We start from the raw sequence: 23,848 nt of genomic DNA on the forward strand, positions 1-23,848 counted from the left end.
GAATATAACAAGACCAGGTCCAAACCTAGTATGTCGCTGACCGCATCAGGTCAATGTGCGCTTTTGTGGGCAATGTGTTACAAGGACTGTCCTTATGAGGCCGATGACAACGTGTTTGAAAGCAGGTGCGCGCTGCGGACGTAGGTGAGGACAGCGGATGAGCAGCGGAGGAGCAGGTTGAGAGTGAATATTAAGTATTTATTTTTTAGAGTGTGTTAAACGCACTGCCATCTTTGGAGCGCGTCTGTGTCTGTGATCACTGCAGATGACAGAGTGATCAGGAGCAGGAGTAGAGCGTGCTGCAGGATTTCCTCCTTGTAAAGCGAGTGCTTACATCCGTTGAGTGAATCTTGCTAACTTCTAATCACTTCCCTTTGATAAACGTTGCCCAACTTCTAAACTTTGGGTGAAGTGGCGCTGGTAAAACCAAATGACAATCGCCTCTCCAGCAATCGCCCCTGATTACGCACAAGCAAGTGTTTTATTTGCCTTCACTGTCACAGCAGAATCATTACTGCATTATCTGCTTGGTGTGGTGCGCGAAAGTGGCTCAGAATTGTACATCACGTGATCGGCCGGAGTGATCAACCGATCCCCTAATTAGAGCCCGATCAATCGGAGCATACCTAGCTCCAACTTCTAATGGTGTAACAGACGTGCCTCGAACAGGCCATGTGTAAGGCTGTTTGTCTCTCAATCCACTTGCTCACTGTGGATTTTCCACACAGTGACCTTTGAACCAGGGAACTGGGTGGTGAAGTATTTACTGTCTGGTCCAAGTGTGTCAGTGCATGTGTGAAAGGGACTTAATATGATTAACTAAGATGGTGAACATGGAAAACATTATTGTTTCTAAACATCACCAAATTGGCATTGTTGTTCAAAGCATGTTAGCATAATATATGTTAGCCTTTCAGACCTGCTAGCATGGCTGTAGACTCGTGTTTTTGTCTGTGTAATCTGGTGAGCTTTATATGTTTTACAGAACAGTATGCCCTTCCTCCATGAGCCACTTCTGGAGAAACGGCCACCACCACCTGACAAACCGCGCCACCGTCCAGGCAGGCCCAAGAAGAACAGACAACTTGTCAGTTTATCTAACGCTGAGCGTTCAACATCACCAATTCAGCAGCAGCCTGTGGAGCCCTATGACACAGATGAACATCAAGAGACACACGGAGAAGACATTAATGTCCAGCCACAAGAAGAGACAGACGCACCCAGGAGGAGGGGAAAGATGAGGAGAGCAGAGGAGGAGGAGGAGACAAGCGATGATGCAACTGTGGCCAAGAGGCTTTGCTTTGAGAAGACGCCACAGCCGACCTTTGAAGCACACAAATCTTCCTCTGCAAAATCGGGAAACACGGAGACTTTGGACATGAAGGATGTGGACGCCAGTGAAGGAGATTGTTTGCAAAGAGAAAAAAGAGGAGGAATGAATTTGGAGGATGAAGAGATTGATGTGGACGGAGATGTTGAAGATGACCGCCACCGGAGCAGTCGGTCACCATTGAAGCCTTCACAGAAGCCTGATGTTTCACCTCTTTTATATTCAGAGGAGGAGGTCAGCCTGCACTCGACAGGAAGCTGCAATGATGATGACGTTGACGTGATCGGAGGCTCCAGTCCCGCCCCTGACCCGGTGGTCATCACCTGGACGGATTCTTCAGGAGGCGAGGAAGAGGAAGTAGACGAGGACGTCGATGTTGTTGGAGAAAAGTCGGACTTCGCTCCTTCTGCGCTCTTCATTGCTATGAGTAAAGGTGAGTTTGAAAATATGAGACTGAGATGCTCTTAGATTAGGAAGCGATGTAAAGTCCAGTGTTAGCAGACAGTTTTTCTTTGTTACTCGTCTTCTTCACTTTTAGTTATTTGTCAATTTCCTAGAAAAAAGCCTTGAATCAGTTTTATAAAGCTCCGAGTAGACACCTGTAGTTTCATCCGAAATGTTTTTATTGTCATCACCTCCATGTGCACACAGAGGGGTTTTTGTTTTCCTACTCCACCTCTGTTTAGAGCAATAAGAGCTGTGAGCGACATGTTAGCTGTTAGTTTGGATTAAAGAAAGAAACCATAATGCAAAGAGACACGTAATCAGAGACAAAACTGTCTGTGTCGTTTGTACGCAGATATTCAGTTTTAAGCTTTTCAGTTGGTTTTTAACAGTCATCCGATTGCTGACTGGGATCGTTCATTTTAGATGTAGGTGTTTGGTTTTATGTAAAGAGAGAGAAGTTACGTCCACCAAAGTTCCAAGGTTTGTGATGTTGTGCAGATATGTTCAGCAAAGTCAACTTACTAAACAGTTTAACGAGATTCTCTGCAAAAAACAATCAGGTTGAATTTCTGTCAAAGGAATCAAGAGTGTTTTATTAGTTGTAAATATGACAATGACTGTATTAGTTAACGTGATCGATAATATCAGCCTCTGTTCTGCCACATGTTCAAGGAAAACTCTTGTCTTCCTTATTTTAAGTTTATGTTCCATAATGTTCCTTGTGGCACTTTTGAGTGTGACTCTGATTTCTACAGTAAAAAAGAATGCTTTGTACTTCCTGTGTTGCACCAGCTTTTATTCTGTGACACCACATGTGAAAGTGAGGCTTCACAGTGTACACTCTCCCTCACCTCATTTTTAGGGATGAAACAAAAGAGCCCAGTGTTCAGTCAGGTCCTGATGTTTACAGCTTTAAGGGGAATTTTGGGAAATCCTTTGGTTGAAACCACTTTTTAAAATATAGAATATAGGGACAGTGTCGCATTAGTGGTCAGTATTAGAGAAATGGATATAGATGTATATGAACCAATGACTGTATATATAGTGGGACGACGCATCTCCATCTGCTATCATTTTACGTTACTGATGCCAAAATAGCCCCTGAGACGGGCGCTGCCATGTTGCGATGGTGACGTCATTTGGAGCCAGAGTTGCGCAGTAGAAATCGTCGGGTGATACCGCCGTAGCCACTTCTTCTAACCAAAACACACACTTAAAAACCGGAAAAAACAGCAAAGATCCCGCGCGTCGGTGTATTTAACAGCAGAGCAGCTTCTTGTGTTGGTCTGAAGCAGACTTTCACACATATAGAAACTTCAATGACTGTAGTGATTGTTTTAGTTACGTCTCCTCTCGCTGATCCTCCTCTACTCTGCTAATGTGAAACAGATCGGCTGCAGGAGCCGTATTTGTCGACAGAGCTGTCAATCATCCTTTTGACAGCATCAAAGAACTAATTAAAAATAAACTTCAATCAGCATGATAATAACTAACTATAATGACAGAAATCATGTTTGAGAAACATGTATTTTGATTTTATAGTTTGACTCATTTCCCATCTGTTAACATGGAGGAGGCGGGCTTTATGACCTATACTGCAGCCAGTCAGCAGGGGGCGCCCGAAATGTTTTCGGCTTTACTTTTAGGGAGCTGTCATATCGTCCATCTTTTTATACAGTCTATGGTATGAACAAACAAGCAGTCACCTGCTGGATTCATTTTACCTGACCTATAAATTGCAAGTGGTCAACATCATTGATCATTTATAGCTTCGTATTATTATTAAAATACCAACGCAGCATGTATACTGGAATACTAGAATCACACAGGAAGAACTCATTGTTAGCTCGTTTTGAATTGTTTGTATTTGCAGCACATTTCTTTAAGCATGTTGTCAAAATGTGTTTAATCATTTGCTCATTATGTGCAGCTTTAATCAACCTATGTTGCACCAATCCACTCCTTCAACACATTTAGTTTAGTTTCTTTAATACCTTTACCCTTAAAACATTCACCATAATGTAATCAGCTTATGTAATAAAACAACAACACATGAAGTGAAAATGAGTTTATTAGTTATCAACCTGTGGATCAACCTCCTACACACAACAACAAATCACATCTGAGCTGCACTGCAGCACAGTCTGCTGCACTGAGGACAGTGAGTGCAGCTCGGGGAGAGTTCCCCGCTCATGGCGCCATGTTGGATCTTCATCTCCCCTCTGATCGGTTCCATCTCGCTGAGGAGCTGCTCAACCCATCATCGCCAGGCTCAGGTGAGAGTACAGCGCAGGTGTGTGTTTGTGTGTGGGTGTGTAGGGACCTCTAAACCAAATAAAAAGACACTGTGAAGGTGTCAGCTAAGTCAGCATGTGTGTATGTGGAGCGTGTGTTTCCCTGTGCTTTAACAGTGCGATATTGTCTCTTATCACACTTTGGCAGCGGCTGTAAATCAGTGGTGTGTTGAGTCGGGTCGGAGCGGCTCAAGTCAAGAGAAAGGAGAAAGAAAGACAGAGGGGAGGGTTATGGGTAAGGGGAGGGGGTCGAGGGGGGAGCTGCTGTCTCAGTCTCAGCCTGTCCTCCTCTCAGTGCTGGATGCGCCTGATGGACTGGATCTGGGGGGTCTGACAGTGGGAGCCCCAGTTCCTCCAGTGCTGGTAGTCTCCACTATGTCTCTCACACTCCATGATGTACTGCTGGCCCCTGTAGCCGGGGTGCTGGTAGCACACAAAGCTGCAGGACGGGAAGAGAAGAGGCTTAGTGGGACTCTTTTAGGAGCAGGATTTAGAACATGCTTGGAGCTCTCAGCTGGTATGTCTATTACATATATGACATATAACACATGCTAATGAGGGGCTAAAGGGACTTAAGAATATTCTCCCTCATCAGCACAGCTCCTTGTTTGAGAATAAGTAGACAAGTTGACCGGTGTGAAACAGATCAGGTGTAAATCAGCTGAAAAACTGAGATGCATTTTTAAAAAGGTGTCTGTCGTGATAAAGTGCATCTCATTAAACATTCACAGGTACTTACGCGCCGCACTGCACGTGCATGGAGCCGACCTCAGGCATCATCCAGCCCATGGCCTGCAGAGAGGGGTAGTCGTCGCAGATCTCCACACTGCGGCCCATGAAGTTCTCCCTCTCAAAGATGATCATGCGGCTGCTCTGGTGAGACTGTACGGGAGGAGAGAGACAGAAAAGGTTGAATTGTTGGATTTCTCAGGTAGGCGTCACCTGATGATCACTTTGATGTAACTCACGGCGCAGTAGATGGGGCGCAGGGACATGAGGCGCTCCACGTGGTAGGAGAGGGATCCAGAGTAAGCGTCCCAGTGGGGGTACTCTCCTCTCTCCAGGATGAACTGCTGGCCCTGGAAGTCATGGTGCTCGAAACCCACCCAGCTGTTCAGAGAGACAAACAGAGAACTTTTAGCATCTGTCCGACTCCTTTTGTTGTTGTGATGGATGTTTTAAGAGAAAACAAAATGGGGAGAACAGCTTTATCTGATTCAGCATCATTGTTTGACACAGGGCCTGTTTTTGTCTTCTCCCCCAGAAGTAGAGTTTGTCAGACTTACGCTCCACTCTCCACCCTGATGGAGCGGATGTTGTCCAGGCCGCACTCCTGGATGTTGCAGCACTCAGAGGTGAACTCCAGGCACTTTCCCTGGAAATGCTCCTGCTCGAACACAGTCACCTGGGAGATTGACAAAAAGAGGCATCACAGAAGAAGAAAAAGTTAAGCTGACATTAAAATTGCAGGTGCAGGAGGTTTTGAATCACAGAAGTTGTGCACAAACCAGTGCTTGTTTACCTTGAAGAAAGGAGCCATGCCCATTCCTGAGTTGACCAGCGGCTGCATCATGGGGGACCTTGTAGTTCTGTACATCTTTACTCCTGAGGACAGAAAGAAGGAGGTGAAGTTAAAGGTAGGAGATGGGGGCAAAAACAGTGACAGAAATAATGTCCTTCAGAGAATCATTTAGAGATAAATGTTCAATCATGTCAAATTAGACTATGTGTCATGTTTTCTCAGTGTTAAACACCATAGTGTTCAATTTCAACACACATCTGCAATTCATATAAATCTTTGGTGCATCCAATAACTGTACATGTACTTCTTAAAGGTGAAACACAGCTCTGATAACAGTTTGCGTGTTGTTCAGGTGTTTCAGAAAGTGCTTTTGGTTGTCACCTGTCTGTCTGACTCTGTGCAGTGATGAAAGCAGAGATGCAGCCTTACCTAGTTTGGCACTTTAATAGAAGAGCTTTGGAGTAACGCGCCTACCGCCTGCCTCGCGTAGAGCTTTGAGAGAACCTGGCGCTTCAGTTTTATATGGACGGTCTGGGAGCGCGCGTGACGGTGCGCGTGCACGGTCCCGACTTGGACCATGCTCTTCGTCCGTTCGGCGCAGCGGCACCGAGGCGCGCCCCCCGGCTGCGCTCCGCGGCCGCTGGACGCTGTTGTCCTGCAGCAGCGGCCAGCTCAGCAGATCCCATAGTGCTGCTGGTGCGCTGAAACAAAGGCGCTCCGGTATGTTCGGACCCCGGTCAGCAGTCCAGCGCGTGCCCCGGCACAAAGGGCCGGGATCGGTGTGATGAATGTGGGGATTAACGGTGGAGCAGATCGGCTCCGCTGTGGACAGGGAAGGAGATAACTGGGTGGGTCTGTATACATGTATAGCAACGTTACAGAGCTTTAAGTTTCATTTTAGTCTTGTTCACAAAATGGAATCTCAGTGACACCAAACGCTCTTGAAGGCGCACATCAAAGGATGCAGGTTGTTGTCTTATGGTTTAGCAAGATCAATGATTCTCAAAGCGGAGTCCCGGGTTCTTCAGGAATCAGATACACCCAATAGACATATGTGCACTGAATAAAAGTTGGAAAGCATTAAAGTTTGCCCATAACATCCCCCATTAAAGAAGCCATCCAATTCTGCATTAAAGTACATCTAACTTTGAAGTGAAACATACAAATCCTTCTGGTCTTGTGCCTCTATGTGGGGATCTTCCAGGTGGTCTTCCAGTTTGAATTGTGGTTAAATGGTGAAGCATGTGCCCCACATGAATGTTACTCTCTGGCATTATCTTAAAAATGAACTGCAAGATTACATTTACCTTGAGCTATGTTGTTGAAAGCCAGACGTGTGATGCCACATATTCCTGTAGTCACTGTCAAATAAAACCTGTTAGTAAGGGCAAACAAACCCGTCTACCTGAAAGTATAGTAAGCTGGTTTATATTTGAGATAAGTGGGTTTGTGGTGACAGCTAAATAAAGAATCTAAAATAAAAGGTTATATAAAAAATGATTATAATTAAGGATGTAGAATTTACCTCTAAAAGTTGATGTCAGGAACATCAACCTGTATTTTATTAATTCTATTTGTAACTTGTGTTCAATCTGTTCCCCAGCTTCTGTCAGTCCTCCGCCCATCGCCTCCGTCAGTGCCTCTCTGATGATGTGGGGTTTCTTTTGTCATGTGCCTCTGACCTCAGCAGGTTTGTTTCTCTACCAATAATCCCTCTCCCATGGGCGCCAGCGTATAAAAGGGAGAGCTGCACTCCGAGCCGCACACACTCTGAGTGAGGCTCGGCGCAGGCATCGCACACACAGACAGGTAAGTCACATACACATACACATGCAGATACTGTACACCTGTAGAGGAGGCATAGATGACACCAAAACATACACATTATTCTTCATATGTTTTTATATTTTTGCATTTAAAGTATTTATATCTCTAGTATATCTTGTAATTCCTCTTATCAAACCAGGTTACATTTGTCACATGAGCCCTCTCTCAGTGTTTTCTTTCCTCTCTTTCCACGCAGTAATCATGTCCAGTGGAGATAAGTCTAAGACTTCTTCCCAGACCGATGGGAAGGCTGCTCAGGGCAAGAAGTCTGAGATGGGAATGATGTCCTACAAGGTGGGTGGCTCTCATGGGCTTTTCTAAGCTAAAGTAGATATATGTATTTTATTACATCACATACTTTAAGTGTTGCTCTACTGACTGATCCGTGTGCATGTGCGCCCTCCAGATGTACGTGTTCGACCAGGAGAACTTCCAGGGTCGCATGATCGAGATCAGCAACGAGTGCATGAATGTGTGTGAGCTGGGCATGGACCGCGTGCGCTCCCTCCGTGTTGAGTGTGGACCGTAAGTTGAACAAGATTTATCCATCCTTTTTTCACGTGTGAAACTTTTTGTCTTTGCACAAATAGTTTTAAAGCATTGTCTCGTCTGCAGCTTCGTGGGCTTTGAGCAGATGAACTTCTGTGGTGAGATGTACATCCTGGAGAAGGGAGAGTATCCCCGTTGGGACTCCTGGAGCAACTGCCAGAAGAACGACTACCTGCTGTCCTTCAGGCCCGTCAGAATGGTAAATGCAACAAGCTTCGTTTTATACGCTCAAGTTACTCTTTTGCTTCAGAGTCCTCCCTAAACCAGGGATTTTCTCTCTATCAGGACCCTGAGAAGCACAAGATCTGCCTGTACGAGGTTGGAGAGTTCAAGGGACGCAAGATGGAGATCATGGACGATGACGTCCCCAGCCTGTTCTCCTACGGCTTCACCGACAGAGTGGGCAGCATCATCGTCAGCTGTGGAACGTGAGTATCGTGAGCTCAAACATGGACTCAAGTGACATAAAGCCAACCCTACTCTGACATATTTCCTTGTCTTCCTACAGCTTTGTGGGATACCAGTTCCCTGGATACCGTGGCAGCCAGTACCTGCTGGAGAAGGGTGACTACAGGCACTTCAACGAGTACGGTGCCCGCAACCCTCAGTTCCAGTCCGTGAGGCGTATCCGTGACATGCAGTGGCACCAACAGGGCTGCTACACCATGGCCAGCAAGTGAGGCTCAGGGAAGGAGAGAAAGAGAAAGAGCGGAAGTGAGGGAGAGGGGCGGAGGAAGAGGGAAAGGGGGAGAGACGTCTGAGGCTTCACCTCAGTACTTTTAACGGTCTATGATCTAAGGCAGTGAAGGGAAGGGTGACGATCTAGATCTGCCCCTGATTGGAGACAACACCTCAGTGGAAGGACCAGCCGGACCACCCTCCATTCCTCTCTGTCTCTATTTTTCTCTTTCTCCCCTATGGGCTGAGTTTGGCTTTCCCCCTTTTCTCCTTTTTTTAGTCCCTCACTTCATTCCCCTCCACAGTCCTCTGAAACTCCCGAGAGGGAACACGACACCACTGGCTGTTTTACACTCTCGATTCTCGGCTCAGGGTATGATGCACCATGGGAAACTGAGTCCCTAGAGCCCCCTGCCCCCCGACCTCTTGCCCCTGTGCTTTGCACATCCTCTCTGCTGTACAGAATCCTGGCCAAGTTTTCAATAAAAAGGAAAATCTTGATTTCAAAGATGTTTTTGTTGTTACTTATTACTGAAAAATCATCTGAATGAAAATGTTCATGAACAAAACAGACAAATAAAATAATGACATGAATCAAATTGTGCAGTTTTGATTGATTGGCTCTATTGACAACAAATATATCATGCTTTACTTGAATGTTTTTTTTATGTATGTGGTTCCTGTGTTCATATGATTGTTAAAGTAAACTAACAATAGAAGCTAACAATGGATGTGCTTGAAATATTTTTACAGTGCTGTTATCCGTACTATAGGCTAATTATTTCAGAGATTAAAGAGCTTATTTTCACTTGATAGCAGGTTTTATTTATCTTGTTGTCTTAATCAAATAAATAAGTTAATCCTAAAGATAATTAAATAATTAAACATCCCTTTTCTCTGCAGTCAGGTTAGCTGTCTTTCTAATCCGAATATTATCTCTGATAGAAAGACACAGTGACATTTCTGCCTGTGAGTGATGCATTTTTCAGTGATGGGTAAACCTTGAGATGGCATTTTCAGCTCAAATCGCTTTCGTCAAGACGCCAGCTTTGAATGCTAACATGGCACTATGGTAGGTAAGAGGAAAAACATGTTGATCATCTGTTACAGAACAAAGCTTGTTTCCTAAGGATGACTAAATGATAAACTTCTGATCTCCAGATAATGGCAGTCTTGTCTAAATATCATACAAAATAACAAAACATACCATATGATTTATTATTATAACAGTAAAACATACTACTACATATAATACTCATACTATACTATACTGTATATTTCACATGCTATGTTATATTGCAGTACTTTATTATATATTTTATTATGTTTTATTACTACATTTGACCTTACACCATAACTTTTTTGCTATATTATACTGTGCTTAATTTTACTATATTATGTTATTTTTGATTCCCTGTCATATAAGGTCATATTGTGCATTCTCTTACTCCCCAGCAATAGGAAGCAGCAATAAAGTACCATGGTGTCTAAAGGGGGTTAATTGATTACATCCTCTGGGATAACTTATTCTCATGGTTGATTACCACATGATAATGCATATTTCTTATTCTAATTTACGGCTTGCAGACCTTTTAAAACTAATTTTGAAAAAAAATTGTTTTAAAATGTTACGTAGAGTACAAATGTGTTGAAATGGCTCATTGGACCACCATTGACATTAATTATCAATGACGTCACCAAAAGTCATGGCAACAGAACGGTGACGTTTCACAGGGGAAACGTAAGCGTGTACCTGACGTGCGTGTTCAAGACCTTTTTATTTTCTCATTTGCAGTTGGACTGGAGAAGAGCTAACCTGAAGTTAAACCTGTCTGCTGGAAACTGGAAATTTCCCCTGGGAGACAAAGTGTTGGACAACTAAAGTGAAGAAAAGACAAGAGTAGTTTTCCTTCAGCAAAACTAGCGCGTTTGAAAAGTTTTCTTCTCATGGACCTGTGGTGGAGGAGCTGCTGACAAAGTTAGACTGCTTTGCAGGTTAGATATCTTTTAATGTTGTTTCAAATGTGACATGACTATTAATTAATCTTCGTTAAACTCTTCCATATAGTTTCTGTACTACAAAATATGTAGGCTATCACTTGCTCTTAAATTAAGATGAATAATTCATGTTTATTTTTCGTTACATACACGGAATACACGGCTTTTTTCTTGTATTTGACGTATTCTCGGTGTAAAAATGATTATAAGGCGGTAAAAGTTTACTTTATGTCCCGGGAAATGTGTGGAATGTGATATAAATTGTGCATTGATTTAAAAACAGTGTTACTTTTGTTTGAGGGCGTGCATATTTAAAGTTTTTCTTCGAAAAGTTTGGAAAAAAGATGGCGACTCGGCCGTTTTTCAAATAATGCAAAAAAAACAAACAAACAAAAAAAATGTTTTCTCGGTTACCATGGAGACGATGGAGCGACGGAACTAAGGGTCAGGATATATCATATCAGACTTTGGACGCAAATAAGCCTCGGCACGTTGTTCCTTAATGAGGCAAGATAGTAAGTAGTTTGTAGATAGTAAGTAGAAGCAAGTAGTTTAACTTGAAATTATTTTTGGGATATATAATATGTTTTCTTTGTTCGTTTGGTATCTTTAAATTAAGGGAAAATGAGACTGGTGTATCATGCAGTCATTGCTGATACAATACAGCTCAATTATCAATTTAATTCTTCAAAGAATCATTTCCTTGTGCTTAAAAAAGAAAGTTAGTTGATTTTGATCAATTCATTACAATTGAACGTGTTACAGGCATTTATTGCCTACTTACAAAAAAATATGCACAGCACCATACTCAATATTTGAGATTATTTTTTCAAATGATGGTATAAGATCCTGATGGAGCATTCTGTGTTATACTGTTTCAGTTCAGTTTCAGCATATGAGTGGTGCCCATCGGGTGTGGGCTTACTGTTAAAAGGAAGTAACAGCTTTTACCAACATCTCTCAGGGTATAAATTACTCTCACCCTGTTATAATGATGCAGTTAGTGTAGATGTGAGAGTATACCATGCATTTGAATTTCCATGTGAGTGTTGTATACTTTTTTCTTCCTCTAGGTGCCCCTTTGAACTTTAAGAACTGAACGGCCTGATGCTGTAAGGCCTCCTGATGACCCACTAGCCCCAGATGACCAGGAAGAGATGGAGGAAATTGACGTTGCCAGGACAAATTAAGTGGATGGGCTTCAGAAGGCTAAGCTTCATGGAGGTAATAGATCAAATGAGCGGGGAGAAGGTCTAAATCACAGTATATAATAGATAATTAATAGTATAAATAATAAAATCTGTTCTGCCTGTGAGACAGTGGACCAACTCTTTACCCTTGCACGGTTGAGATGTGTGGGTCCTGTTGGGCGTACTGTGGTAATATGTTGTACTGGTACCATTGCTATGAATGACATGGTCCCTGTATAACCGAAGTAAGAGCTGTGTCCATATCCTTGGCATGAAGTCAAACACATTTCTGGTTGGTATTGGCCTTCACCGGGGTTGTTTGTGATTGCATGGACAGGATCTGAAGGTGCAGCAGGGGAGCAAATTGTCAGGTTTGGGGTCCTCAGAATTGCATTTCTGCTTTTTGCACATGCTATGGTTCTGTTGACGTCATCAAACTGTGACCTCCAGTAGGCACCGGGGTGGTTTGCTGCCAATAAAGCTACTGGGATGAGAGTTGGTTTCCCCAAGGCTGTGGCCATGGTTCTCTTTTGGAAATTGGTTGGATTGCTGCCTCCTGGTAGGGAGTGAGTGAGTGAGTGAGATGTTGTTGCAGACATTGTACCGAACTGTTGTGGTGAAGAATCAGTAGTGAATGTTTCAATTTACCAGTCGATCTAGGTTCCAACCTTCACCTATGGTCATAAGCTTTGGCTAGTGACCGAAAGAATGAGATTACAGATGTAAGCAGGGTGAAATGAGTTTCCTCCGCAGGGTGGCCGGTCTCATCACAGACAGAAAGAAGCCAGTTGAGGTGGTTTGGGCATTTGATTAGTATGCCTCCTGGGCACCTCTCTTTGGAGGAGCTTGCAGGAGAGATCATATATATCTGGCATGGAAACACATTGATTCTTTAGTAGTGTGACAATGTGTCACATCTATCACAAGTTTACCTGGTAAGAGTAATTTGCACACATCTCAAATTTTTGTACATTTCTTTAATTAAAAAAGAATTATACAGTTTAGAAACAAGATTTTACACTCAAAGGACAACCATTGATATATAAAAATACATCTAAAAAAACAGCCATAAATATCTTTAAATGTCTAACAAGATTTTGATATGTTTTAAAGCTGTTAAAACTGCTAATATTTGTGCTGCACCCAAAGTTTAGATGTGGATATTTATGTCAGCCGTAGGCTGGCTCTTATTTGTCTATTTAAATATATTATTTTTTCCTATTACTTATTTAATATAAAAAATATTATTTTAAATACATGTTCTGAAGAGCAGATCAAGAATGTTCACTACAATGTATTGCAGCCCCTAATCCAGCAGCAGCTGCACAATGTCTGTGTGGTCATCTGACACGTGGCAGCGTGACCGGTCAGCGAGACATCATTCGCACAAACTCTGGAAAGACAACAGAAAGGAGTTAGAAGAAGAGGATGGGTTTGGTCGTAGAGATCCAATCAGGCAAAGAGAATTTCTCTCACCCTCAAAGTCCACCAGACCATCTCCATTAAGGTCAACATCTCTGAGGATCTCATTGATCTCTCTGTTGGTCACTTGTTCTCCCATCAGCTTCTTCATTGCCTCACGCAGCTCAGTTAAACTGATCTGACCGTCACCATTCGAGTCAAACTGGATACAGAGAAGAGAGAGATGCTAACATTTACATCTAAACTTAACATCTACATTTCCTTGTACATTGTTGTTCATTTTAAAACATACAATAGTCTGTATAATAATAACAGTCAATATAATATATAAACAGATGTTTCGTATGACATAATTTTCTCACATCAGCTTCTTTAAACATGCGCAAAACAACATGTAATTTTTTTTTTTATGTGCATGTGTTTTGTGAAATTTTCCACAGCTAATATCCGACTGGCTTCATTCATATCCCACCTGTAGCCCTAATAAACCTTTTTCACAGCCGACGCTTCGGATAGTCATTGCAGGAGAAATGCAGCTGTAATTAACAAAGCTGATGATGGCTCAGCTCCTATTAAGCAATGGGTCAGCATATAATACTGTATGTTATGCCAGGACCCAGGACACGATAGCAGGACCCTGGGACTAGCCCCCCCCATGAGTGGAAAGGAGCCAGAGGCTTCCAGTAACACCACGAACATCCTGACCTCTTTGAATGCATCTCGTAGTTCCTTGACTCCGATCATGTCAGCTGTCTCCGCCAACATCTTTGGTCCCATCAGCTCCACAAAGTCCTCAAAGTCCACTTTACCTCCACCTGCAAGTTGTATAAGAAATGCCATGTCAGTCCCTGCTCTGGTTATTTACAAGACATTATTGTTACTCAATAACATTAACAGTAAACCAAAAAAAAATCAACTTGTTGCTAGGAAACCTGGATAAGTTAATTGACAATTCTCGTTCTTTTCTGCTTCTACTTCTTATTGTTTTGTTCCTGTCCTTGTCCCTCTTCTTTTGTTATTCTAGAGTCTTTTATTACATTTATTTTCCCTTTTAATGTTTATATTCTAATGGTTTTTTTAATTAATTTTTTAATAATCAGGTTTTAATTGTTGTTCTGTTCTGTTTCATTCCCTTCTGTTTTGTTCCTGTTCTAATCTATTCTAACATATTCTGTCCTATTACACTCTTTTTTCCCCATGCTGTTGTTCCACTCACAGATCTGCTGGCTCAGCTCGATGAGCTCCATCTCTGTCGGCATGTATCCCATGGTCCTCATACACTCCCCGAGGTCTTTATGACTGATGTAGCCTTTTTTGTTCCTGTCAAACTCCACAAACGCCTCGCGGAGCTCTGACAGAGACACAATCAAACACGTCAGTGTTTGTTAGTCAGCTGACATGAAAATGAGCTGTAAAGACACCGAGGTCTATAGAGAAATCACCTCACCGTCAAGCTCCTCTGGTCTCAGCTCTCGGTCCTGTCGGAGGAAGAAGAGACACAAATTAGCTTCTGACTTCTTGTAGTGCTAAACCTCTTTGGCGTAGTACGAAGATTTAAACAGTTGGATTTAAACACCGAGACAACCACTGAACAGGGAAGAACTAAACGTATAAACCTGAAGAAATCAGAGACATGATTAATGGAGTTTTATGTGGGTCAACAGTGGGGATGGTATGATATGTAGAGCGCTTAAACTATCCGCTTACACTGCTTCAAAACTGAGCACATGCACTCTATATGCTCTCTATACTGCAACATAATTTCCAAATGCAGTGTAGTTGATCAGTAAGCTGTATTTAAACACAAACCCTGTGCATCTCCAAATGAAAAGCTCTCTTTATATGGATTAAATTGTATTGCATTATTATATAGATATATACGACAGTTCATTTAACATTAAACCACAAGGAGGAACCAGATTATTTGTGCCAGGCAACAAACATCTGGAGATTATGAGATTTGGGGGGGTTTAGTTGGTACAGAGACCCTTTGTATTCATTGTTCAGACACACATAAGTACACATACTGTATATGCATGTACAATCTCGCTCATAGCACTCAAGCTCGCACGCAAACCCGCCCGCACAGAAGATCGCACTCGCACAGCGGAGGTTCAGTGTCGAGGACGTTACTAAGAGCTTTAAAGAGAAAACAATATGGGGCTAAGCCTCTCAGATCAGTTTAGTTACTTTTCCTCAGCCTCACTTTTATCCCACAAATGTGCAAGTTAAAACCAAATTACAACTTATTATTAACTTGACAACAATGGACTAAATATATTCAAATGCAAATCTAACCACAGCCACTGTAGTCCACTGGTACTCCCGTCACAGTTATGTGGTTGGTTGGCTATCGATTGACTGCTGCATGTTCTGATGGCGGGTCTTATCTAATATTAGCCACTCAGAGACAGGCACAGATAGATGAAAAGAAAACACAAACTTGAGACATTTGGAGGTTATTACGAACCAAATTCGACTTTTTGTAGGATGACAAAAAATACTGCTATGCCCTCATAACTTATGATATGTACAATATGTACAATACTTGAGATATTGGTTTCTGCCTGTGTTTATATATAACCCTGCTCCAGTGAAAAAATGGGAGATGAGTCGTTCTTTATTCAGGATTTAGTCAGGGCCCTCTTTAGGTCCTTGTCTTTTCAGTTTATACTGTGTTTTACTTTAATAAAAACATTTTAGTTGACTTAAAATTGGATCAGGCTTAATTGCTGTGTAGGGAACCTGGTGCCCTCAGGGGACTTTCTCTGGTTGGATATTCAGCCTGGACCTCGATGGCAGTCTGTGACGCACACTTTAGAGTGAGCTCCCACAAAGCCAGTCAATAGTTTTCCATGGAACCGAGTGATCGACCCGTCTGAGCATGTGCGGTGCCAGCATTTTGTGATCGTCTGTCACGGAGCAGTGTTGGGATTACACAGCCGGATTGGTGGAGAGCAGGAGGGTCAGCCACGATGAGGGGATGAAGATGAATCAACACGAGTGGAAGAGGGAGCACATTTCTCATGTGTTGTGTTACATACGAGTGTCAGCGAAAAGCCCTGTTTAAGGAAGACGCAGGCCGGGCCCACGATGTTGTGCAGCATGTTGCAGTTCTTCACCAGCGCACCAAAAGTATCCTTGTACGGCTTTTCCTCCACGTCCTGATCCTCCTCTCCCTCCAGCTGCAGACCCTGCTGGCCCGCTGCCCTCGCCTGACCCCCGAGGGGCCCATCCATGACCCCCTTTAGAGGTAGACCAGACTGTTATTCAACCACAGTCATGCAACGTCTGCATGACCGATTTCTTCACATTTAAACAGAAGCATATCTTTCGAGGAGGAAGGTTAAGACCTGCTATTTTCTACACAAACAGACAGAATGTCGTTGAAAGATTACATAAGATGCCCGTTATATCAAGGCTCACTGACTCACATCAGCTGTTATCCAAACCTCTCATCTTTTTCCTCTGTATCCTGCCACTGTCTCTACTTCTACTCTTTTTTCATGATGACGACTGACAGGAAATATTGTCACAATAGGAAAAAAAAATGTCCTTGATGAAAGATTTGAATAATATTGTGAGGTTTCTTGCAGCTACCAGTGCTGCAATTTCATCACATAACTTTCTGTTTTCTGCATTTAAAAATACGTTTATTTGAACTTTTTTGAGGAAGTAAGTTAAGATGGGAAGTTGCCAGAAAGCTCCTTTTTTTTTCTCTCATTATCTTGCATATACAGGAAAGTCACAGAACTTATCAATTTACTGAAATGCAAAACGAAAGTATCAAACTCCAGTCTGACAAAGATGAGTCGAAGCGCTCTTACCTTCTTCTTTTTGTTTTTCATAGACGGTTTGGTGCAGTTGCCCATCATACCCGGTCTATTCCGGTCAACAAGTGATCTCACCCTGCGTGTCTCCGCCAGCTTCCCCAATTTTTCTCCTCTTTATCTTGCTCTGTCTCTGTCTCTCCTCTTTCTCTCTCTCTCTTTCTTTATGATTTTATATCCTTTTTCTCTCTTTTTCCCTACTGTCCTCACTTTGTTTTTTAGATTAGTCCAGTTTAGGCTCAAGCTCTGACTCGTCCGGGTGTCTCATGCTGGAAATCAGTGCTTACATCTGATTTTAAAAAATCCACTAATCCACGCATGAGCCGTCCTGAATGACTCCGCCCATCTCTATATGATGCATCGCCATCAAAGCAGCACAAAAGCCAACAAACCCAACTGAACTCTCTTATGAAAGAAGCTCACTCGTTTGTTTCCTCAAAGCAGCAGCAGCATCACTTTTTTCTTCCTCACACTGATCAACGTTTTTAATCCCCCTCTCGCCCCCTCTTTCCTATTTTAGTTGCTCGCTCTCCTCTCTCTCCCTCTCTCTCGTCCACATGTTGCATGAGCATTCAAATGACTTCCTCTACAGTATGAAGAGTTTTAGAGGGAGAATTAAGAGGAAGTAAACAGAGAGGGATTAATCTCCGCTATTTGAGATTAAAGGGGAAGATGGGGTGATGAAAAGACCGGGTAAAAGAAAAAAGAGAAAAGGGATACAGTTGCGATGGAAAACAGGAAGTGAAATAAGGGACGAAATTGACCCAAACTTGAGTGCGGTATGTAAAATTAACTACATCTGGAAGATATAAGCAGATTCAACTGAACTGAAAATATGGTTATTTCCGTTTTGTCAAGTATCTCTTTTGTATCATCAGAACCATAAGTTCTGGTTCATCCGCACAACTCAAATGACTAGATTTCTTACTTTTCTTAGCTAAACATTAGAATGGACACAGCACCAAATTGTAAATATTCAACAAAGGTAATTAAGTAATATCACATGAGAGGGGAGTGATGTACTGAATATCAGCACTGCTGTGATTCGGTCGAAGGCACAAGGCCGCAGGCAACATCACAACCTCGAGTGTGGTATTGCTTTTATACAGCAGTTAAACAATCGGCCAACTAGTAATAAATAGAAATAATCTGATTATTATAAATAGATTTTGCTCCACCGACTCAACTAGTTCCACAACTTAACTGAAACTGGACTGTTGTTGCCAAGCAACCCAAACATTCTCCTGCACTCTGTGTCCACAGGTTACCACAGATCAGCAGTTTTTTATCATGTACATTTATCTGTATGTTTTCATTTATTATCAACCAGTGAAATAGGAGTCTGTTGTGTGATTCCGAGGTACCAGCTTGATTAATCTAAACATACACAGTTGGCTGTAATGTTTATTAACAGTGTTAAGAACACCTGGCTGAGGCGGAGTGATACACAGAGTGAATAGTCCCAGTGATGTTGTTCTCTGTATCAGCACTCTGTAATGCCTCTTGTCCAATCAGATTACTTGGTCAGAACTAACTGACAAAAGGAAAAAAAATAAACATAACAAAACAAAACAAAACACAAGCTTCTAGAAAATGAAAAATAATTATGAAATATGCACTAATATAAATCACAAGCCATATAAAAAATACTGATAGATGCCAAAGTTTTAAATGATGCAAAAGACTTGTGTCCATGCAGTCAATGATGTAAAAGTATGAAGTTACTTTATATGTCTGATTTTTTAAAACAGATTTTTTAGACAACCTCCTAAAAAAACATGATCAGGTGGGATCATGTGCTCCACTAAAGGAGAAAGGTCGGTCTAAAGTCAACTAGTCAACCTTCAAATGAATGATTATGGGAGAAGGGACAAGTTTTTGTTTTCCAGTCCCTAAAAAGTTTTACAGTTTATCTCTAAACTGTGAGTTTTTAATCTGTTCCCAAGACGATTTAGAAATGCTTCAAAGTTCAAATTGTGCTCAACTTTTATACTAATGAAAAACAACTGAGCTAAGGCGCTTCTGCAAATGACAGATTATGAAACCGACTCCGGTCTCTCTGGTCTCACTTGGCGGGAAGTAGGGGCATGATGGCAGAGGTCAGTTTGAGCTCAGGCTGCACTCGACCTTTAACCCATCACAACCAGTCGGGCCAAGTTGTGTAATAGGATGAAAATGCTAAAATAACATATTGCTGTTGTGAGTGTGATGCTAAGTGGTCGTTTAAGCTCGTACAAAACATCTGTCGCAAATCTCTCCAAAAGCACATTTGGAACGCTGCCTACTACAGAGCACACATACGGAGGGCACAGCTTGTGTGTGTGTGTGTGTATGTGTGTGTGTGTGTGTGTGTGTACCCAGATCTTTAACTTTAAATGTCTCTAAAATTGAAACACTCTATTTTGTCAGGAGGTTTGTATATAATATAATGTGCACAGCATGGACAGAGAATAGAAACAGTAAGACAAGTAAAGTTTATACTTTCCTTCATATTTACTACGGCCACTAGAGGTCAACGTCCAATCATAAAAGTCGATCTGGGTTGTTATAGGCTTTTTCATAATAAACCAATAAGGTCATATTTCTTTAGTGAGGAAAATGGTGAAAGTGTAATAAAGGCACATTCCTGACAACCAGGAACTAAACAACTTTTTACCTCCTTCTATTTCCTCCTTTTATCTCATGATCTATCTGTCTGACCTCACACAACAATGGCGGCACATTGTAATTGGTGAACTAAAAGGTAATCTAAAGTATATTTTATCCTTAATGATATCAAAATATGTTCCACCATGTTATTATTAAGCTGGTTACAGCAAGGAGAAACATCAGCTTTTCTGAAACACAATGCTGATATTTCTTTTTGGTAAATGACCCGTTGCAGTAACAAGCAGTCACCACTAGAGGTCCGTTCAGGACGGGTGTAATAACTGAGTGCGATCTGACGGCTGCTGCAGTGAAGACTTCAGACAGTAATGATACAACTTCTTTTTTTAGCTGAGCTCGGGGAAGGTTTAGATGAATGATGTGAAGATTAAGAGCGAGCACTGTGAGTGAAATCTTTACCCCAAAATAGAAGTAGTAGAAGAAGTAGAAACAGACTGTTGGGAAAACTGCTGAAGACTGCTGAAAAACTCTAATCAAGGGTGATCGAGAGGGCCTGCAGACAGATACGAGTGCTGCCTGTGGGTATATTAAGACTAGAGTACATTTCAAATAATAATCCGCTTCTTAGAGATCAAAAGGATATTTGCTCCCAGCCATCTGTAATGTACTTTCATGATAGTGAGACAAGGTCAGTTTTCTAGAACTCAAAAAAGACCCACAAAGTCTCAGTCTTCACGATCTTTAAATGTCCTTTTGATTTAAGCAAACTTTCCCTTAATTTCACAATGGATTTAGTTGCGCACGTAAGAACAGAAACAAAGAATCAAGTGTTTTAGCGTTAAAGAAATCTTGTTTATATTTAACACCTTCATTCCTCAAAATCTGAAACTATCTTTCAAATTCACACCTAATATTGATACAAACACATTTTATGTAAATAACTTCACGTCACGATTCTTCTGATGGAAGCTGCCTCTGTGCATGTTTAATTATTCAGAATATGTGAAACACAACTACTGTCTTATGTAATGGAGGTACATCTGAAGTATAAAGTAACACATGAGGTCAGAACAAAGAGTTTTAAAAATCTACACTCGCCGTTTTTCATTGGGGAAAAGTTTTGAATGCTTTGAAATCTATGTCCCTTTTCCAAAACTGGTATACACTGACTACATTGTCACACACACACATTTCAAATGCACAAATCTGACCCTGAAACATCAAAGACCCTCATCCTTTGTCTTCTCAACCAGTTTGAGTCGAACTAGCAGATAACGGCAACAGTTAATAACGACAGTCCTTAAATCCGAGAATCGCATTAGTCTTATCATTGGAAAAAAAACTCGAGTTCCTCCATGATTCATCTCGATGATTGTGTGTTCAACTAAATTGACACCAGCAGCTGCATGAATAACCAAAGACACAACCGATACCATTAAGCCTGATTAATTACCAGGCTCATTTTCCATTACTGATCGTTTCAAGTGTGCGCGCGCGCGTGTGTGTGTGTGTGTGTGTGTGTGTGTGTGTGCGCGCAGGCTTATTCATGTTACTGAGTTTCTGTTTCGATAATATTTCCATTGTTTGTCTCCAAGTTTCAGCACTGAATGATTTTCACACAAGCAGTCATAGGTTCATTTTCACACCACGCACACTATCATACAGTACAGTGTACTATCTGTTTGTGTGTGTGCATTTGTTACAGAGAGCGATGGTAATGTGACTCTACTCTTTGTTTCGGACTCGGCATACTCTTGTGCCTCGGTCTCGAACTTAATCAGATGTGTCATGAACTGATCTGGTGTCAGATGTGCGTCAGCGGGTGTCCAGTAACCACAGCTGTCAATCAAAGAAAGAGGAGACGAGACGCACTAGATGGAGGAGGGCGGGAGGGAGGAGGGGGTGAGACCTGTATGTAATACTGCCAATACTGATGCATAAATGTGTTAGATGCTTTTAATGTTGTAGCTGTTTAAGGTTAAGTTCAGTTTAACTAGTTTATAATATTGGCAGAAGGTTTTATTAATGAATATAGTAACATCTTATGTGATGATCACATGGTTTGCAGTTAGACTATTAATCTTCAAGGTAAAGTGAAGCTGTAGAAGTTTATTGGAATGAAAATATTCTTATTGAAATGTCCCGTAGAAGAACTATTAAGTAGCAATAATAGAAAAATTTGTGCTTTACTTTGTTACCTTCCATCGCTGCTGAAGGGTCAGTTTATCTTTACATTCTATTATCAGTTATGTTTTTAGATATGGAAGGAGGGGGAGATCGTTACAACTTGGATTGTGTTTATTTCAGAGGTAGTCATATCATTTCCTAATCGCCTGCATAGAGACTTGACTCACACATCTTTGGACAATTGGCTCATTTCCAATTGATCAATTCCCATAAATAGCTGCTGTAACTTTAAGAGCCTTTAGGAAATTGAGATGTCTCTGAATTTGAAATGAACATGAACTCTGCCTTTAGGCAAGCATGCCACCCAATAGAGATGGAGGTTAAAGGTTACATGAATGAATAATGAGTACATTAATATATAATGGGGTCTCTTTCATGATTCAATCAGCAACTACTTAAGTTATATTATATTATAAAAGAATCATATAGTTTTAGCTAAAACAATGCATCTCAAACCTTTTCAAGTTTTACAATCCACAAATCAAATAACTAAAATATTAAAAGATGTGAAATACTGCAAATAATTATGCAGAAAACCAGATCACTTAAAGGGTCAAAGGACTGCCATTGAAGAATCAAGGTTACAATGTTCAGAGCGTTTTGGTGAAACATGAAGTAGACACATGTGATGAGTGTTGTGAAATGTTCCTTTAAGAAGGTGACGAGTTTGTGTAAGCCTCTTTAATCTCTGTTTGTTTGATTTCAGCTCTGTGAGAGGGGGCTGAGGGGGGCTGTCTCCAGGACTACATCGCGCTCACTGTTTGTCTCCCCTCGTCTTTTAATACACGGGATGCTCAAGTGAGGTTCAGGGACCTCGAGGGAGGACACGTCTTGTCTTCTCCTCAGCCGTCTTTCTCTTATTTTAGATCGCTTGCATCATCACTGACATCACTTTTTTTCTCTCTTTGTGATGACTTCCTGTTTCTAGCCTCGACCGCACTCATCTGCAGAGTGTGCTGACGTGCTCAGGTGGTTTTCTTTCTTCATGTCAGAAAAAAAAGAGTGACTCATGAACCCTGCTGAGGTCCGCAGCAGGAGGCGAGAGAGGCTTTAACTTAAGTGTAATCCCTTTTGATTTTATTTTCATACACACACTCAAAGCCAGCACTTTCTCACACCATGATCCCACATGTCTGACCTCCAGGGTGACAGATGCTGTAATGTTTGTTGCCTCCTGTGGCGTGTCGTGTGTCACTGCTTACCGTGTGAGTGACAGGATGCGACACTGCGGAGATCGAGTCAGATCTGTGGCTGACTATGGCCGTATCTGTTACGGATTACACTCTCATAATGTTTCCCAAAGTAAAGGAGTTTAAATCCTCTCAAACACACGCTATCTGCATCCTTAGCTCCCTTCTGCTTTGCTGCTCCTGACATTTACAGAAGGATTTGGGGTTGAACAGAAAGCCAAAAAGGTTAACATTTGTGTGGCAGCTTTGTGATCTTTGGCCCTGTGGGGTCGAAGAGGTCAGGGGTCGAAGGAGAGACGGCTACTTACAAAATCTGGAGCGCAGCCTGGCTTTAAATTTGAATCCGAGGCTTAGAGTTTCAATCAGGCCATCGGCAGGACATTCAATCAGCTGGATAACTTGATGCAAGGACACATGACACACACACACATGCAGATGAACTCATGAGTCACACACACACACACGGCAGCAGATGGCTCCTACCTGTCCAAACACAGAGTCCACTATGGGCAGCAGGTCGACAGGCTCTGACTCCTCTTTCTCCTTCTCTCCCCTCTGCGGTCCCTCCATCATCTCCTCCAGCGTCCTCTCCAGCTCCTCGCTCTCCTCGGCCCCCTCTGCCTCAGCCGCCGGCACCGCCGGTCTCTGAAGGTGAGGCGGGAGAGGCGAGACGATTTGAACGTCTCCAGCACCCCCGCCAAGATCAATGGAGCGCTTCTTCTGCCTCTCCACCTTCTTCTTGATGGCGGCCTGCACCTGAGGAGGGGGGCAGAGGTG

At 42.1% G+C, this 23,848-nt stretch overlaps 2 protein-coding genes and 1 pseudogene across 3 annotated transcripts; 1 reads left to right on the forward strand and 2 right to left on the reverse strand.

Annotated features, from left to right (window-relative positions):
- Window positions 1-4,362: 4,362 nt before the first annotated feature.
- Window positions 4,363-6,279, reverse strand: LOC138597730 (beta-crystallin A1-like; annotated as a pseudogene).
- crybb1l1 (crystallin, beta B1, like 1) lies at window positions 5,627-9,211 on the forward strand. The gene is made up of 7 exons (XM_069669209.1): window positions 5,627-5,708; window positions 7,284-7,402; window positions 7,617-7,714; window positions 7,827-7,945; window positions 8,036-8,168; window positions 8,255-8,397; window positions 8,478-9,211. Exons 3-7 carry the CDS (start codon window positions 7,622-7,624, stop codon window positions 8,647-8,649), a joined length of 660 nt encoding a protein of 219 aa, XP_069525310.1. The 5' UTR covers window positions 5,627-5,708; window positions 7,284-7,402; window positions 7,617-7,621; the 3' UTR covers window positions 8,650-9,211.
- Window positions 9,212-13,168: 3,957 nt separating this feature from the next.
- On the reverse strand, window positions 13,169-17,219 carry cabp2b (calcium binding protein 2b). 2 transcript variants are annotated; one of them, XM_069669212.1, is made up of 6 exons: window positions 17,085-17,219; window positions 14,705-14,735; window positions 14,474-14,608; window positions 13,963-14,072; window positions 13,312-13,459; window positions 13,169-13,228 (listed from the first exon to the last, which is right to left on the reverse strand). In XM_069669212.1, exons 1-6 carry the CDS (start codon window positions 17,130-17,132, stop codon window positions 13,203-13,205), a joined length of 498 nt encoding a protein of 165 aa, XP_069525313.1. In that variant the 5' UTR covers window positions 17,133-17,219; the 3' UTR covers window positions 13,169-13,202. The 2 variants fall into 2 exon arrangements, with proteins under 2 accessions (XP_069525313.1, XP_069525311.1); XM_069669210.1 differs by lacking the exon at window positions 17,085-17,219 and adding an exon at window positions 16,302-16,368.
- Between the last annotated feature and the right edge of the window lie 6,629 nt (window positions 17,220-23,848).

This window comes from Semicossyphus pulcher, unplaced genomic scaffold (genome assembly GCF_022749685.1).
Source record: "Semicossyphus pulcher isolate SPU_LCO1_2020_fin unplaced genomic scaffold, fSemPul1.0.p SCAF_2, whole genome shotgun sequence".
Lineage (NCBI taxonomy): Eukaryota > Metazoa > Chordata > Actinopteri > Labriformes > Labridae > Semicossyphus > Semicossyphus pulcher.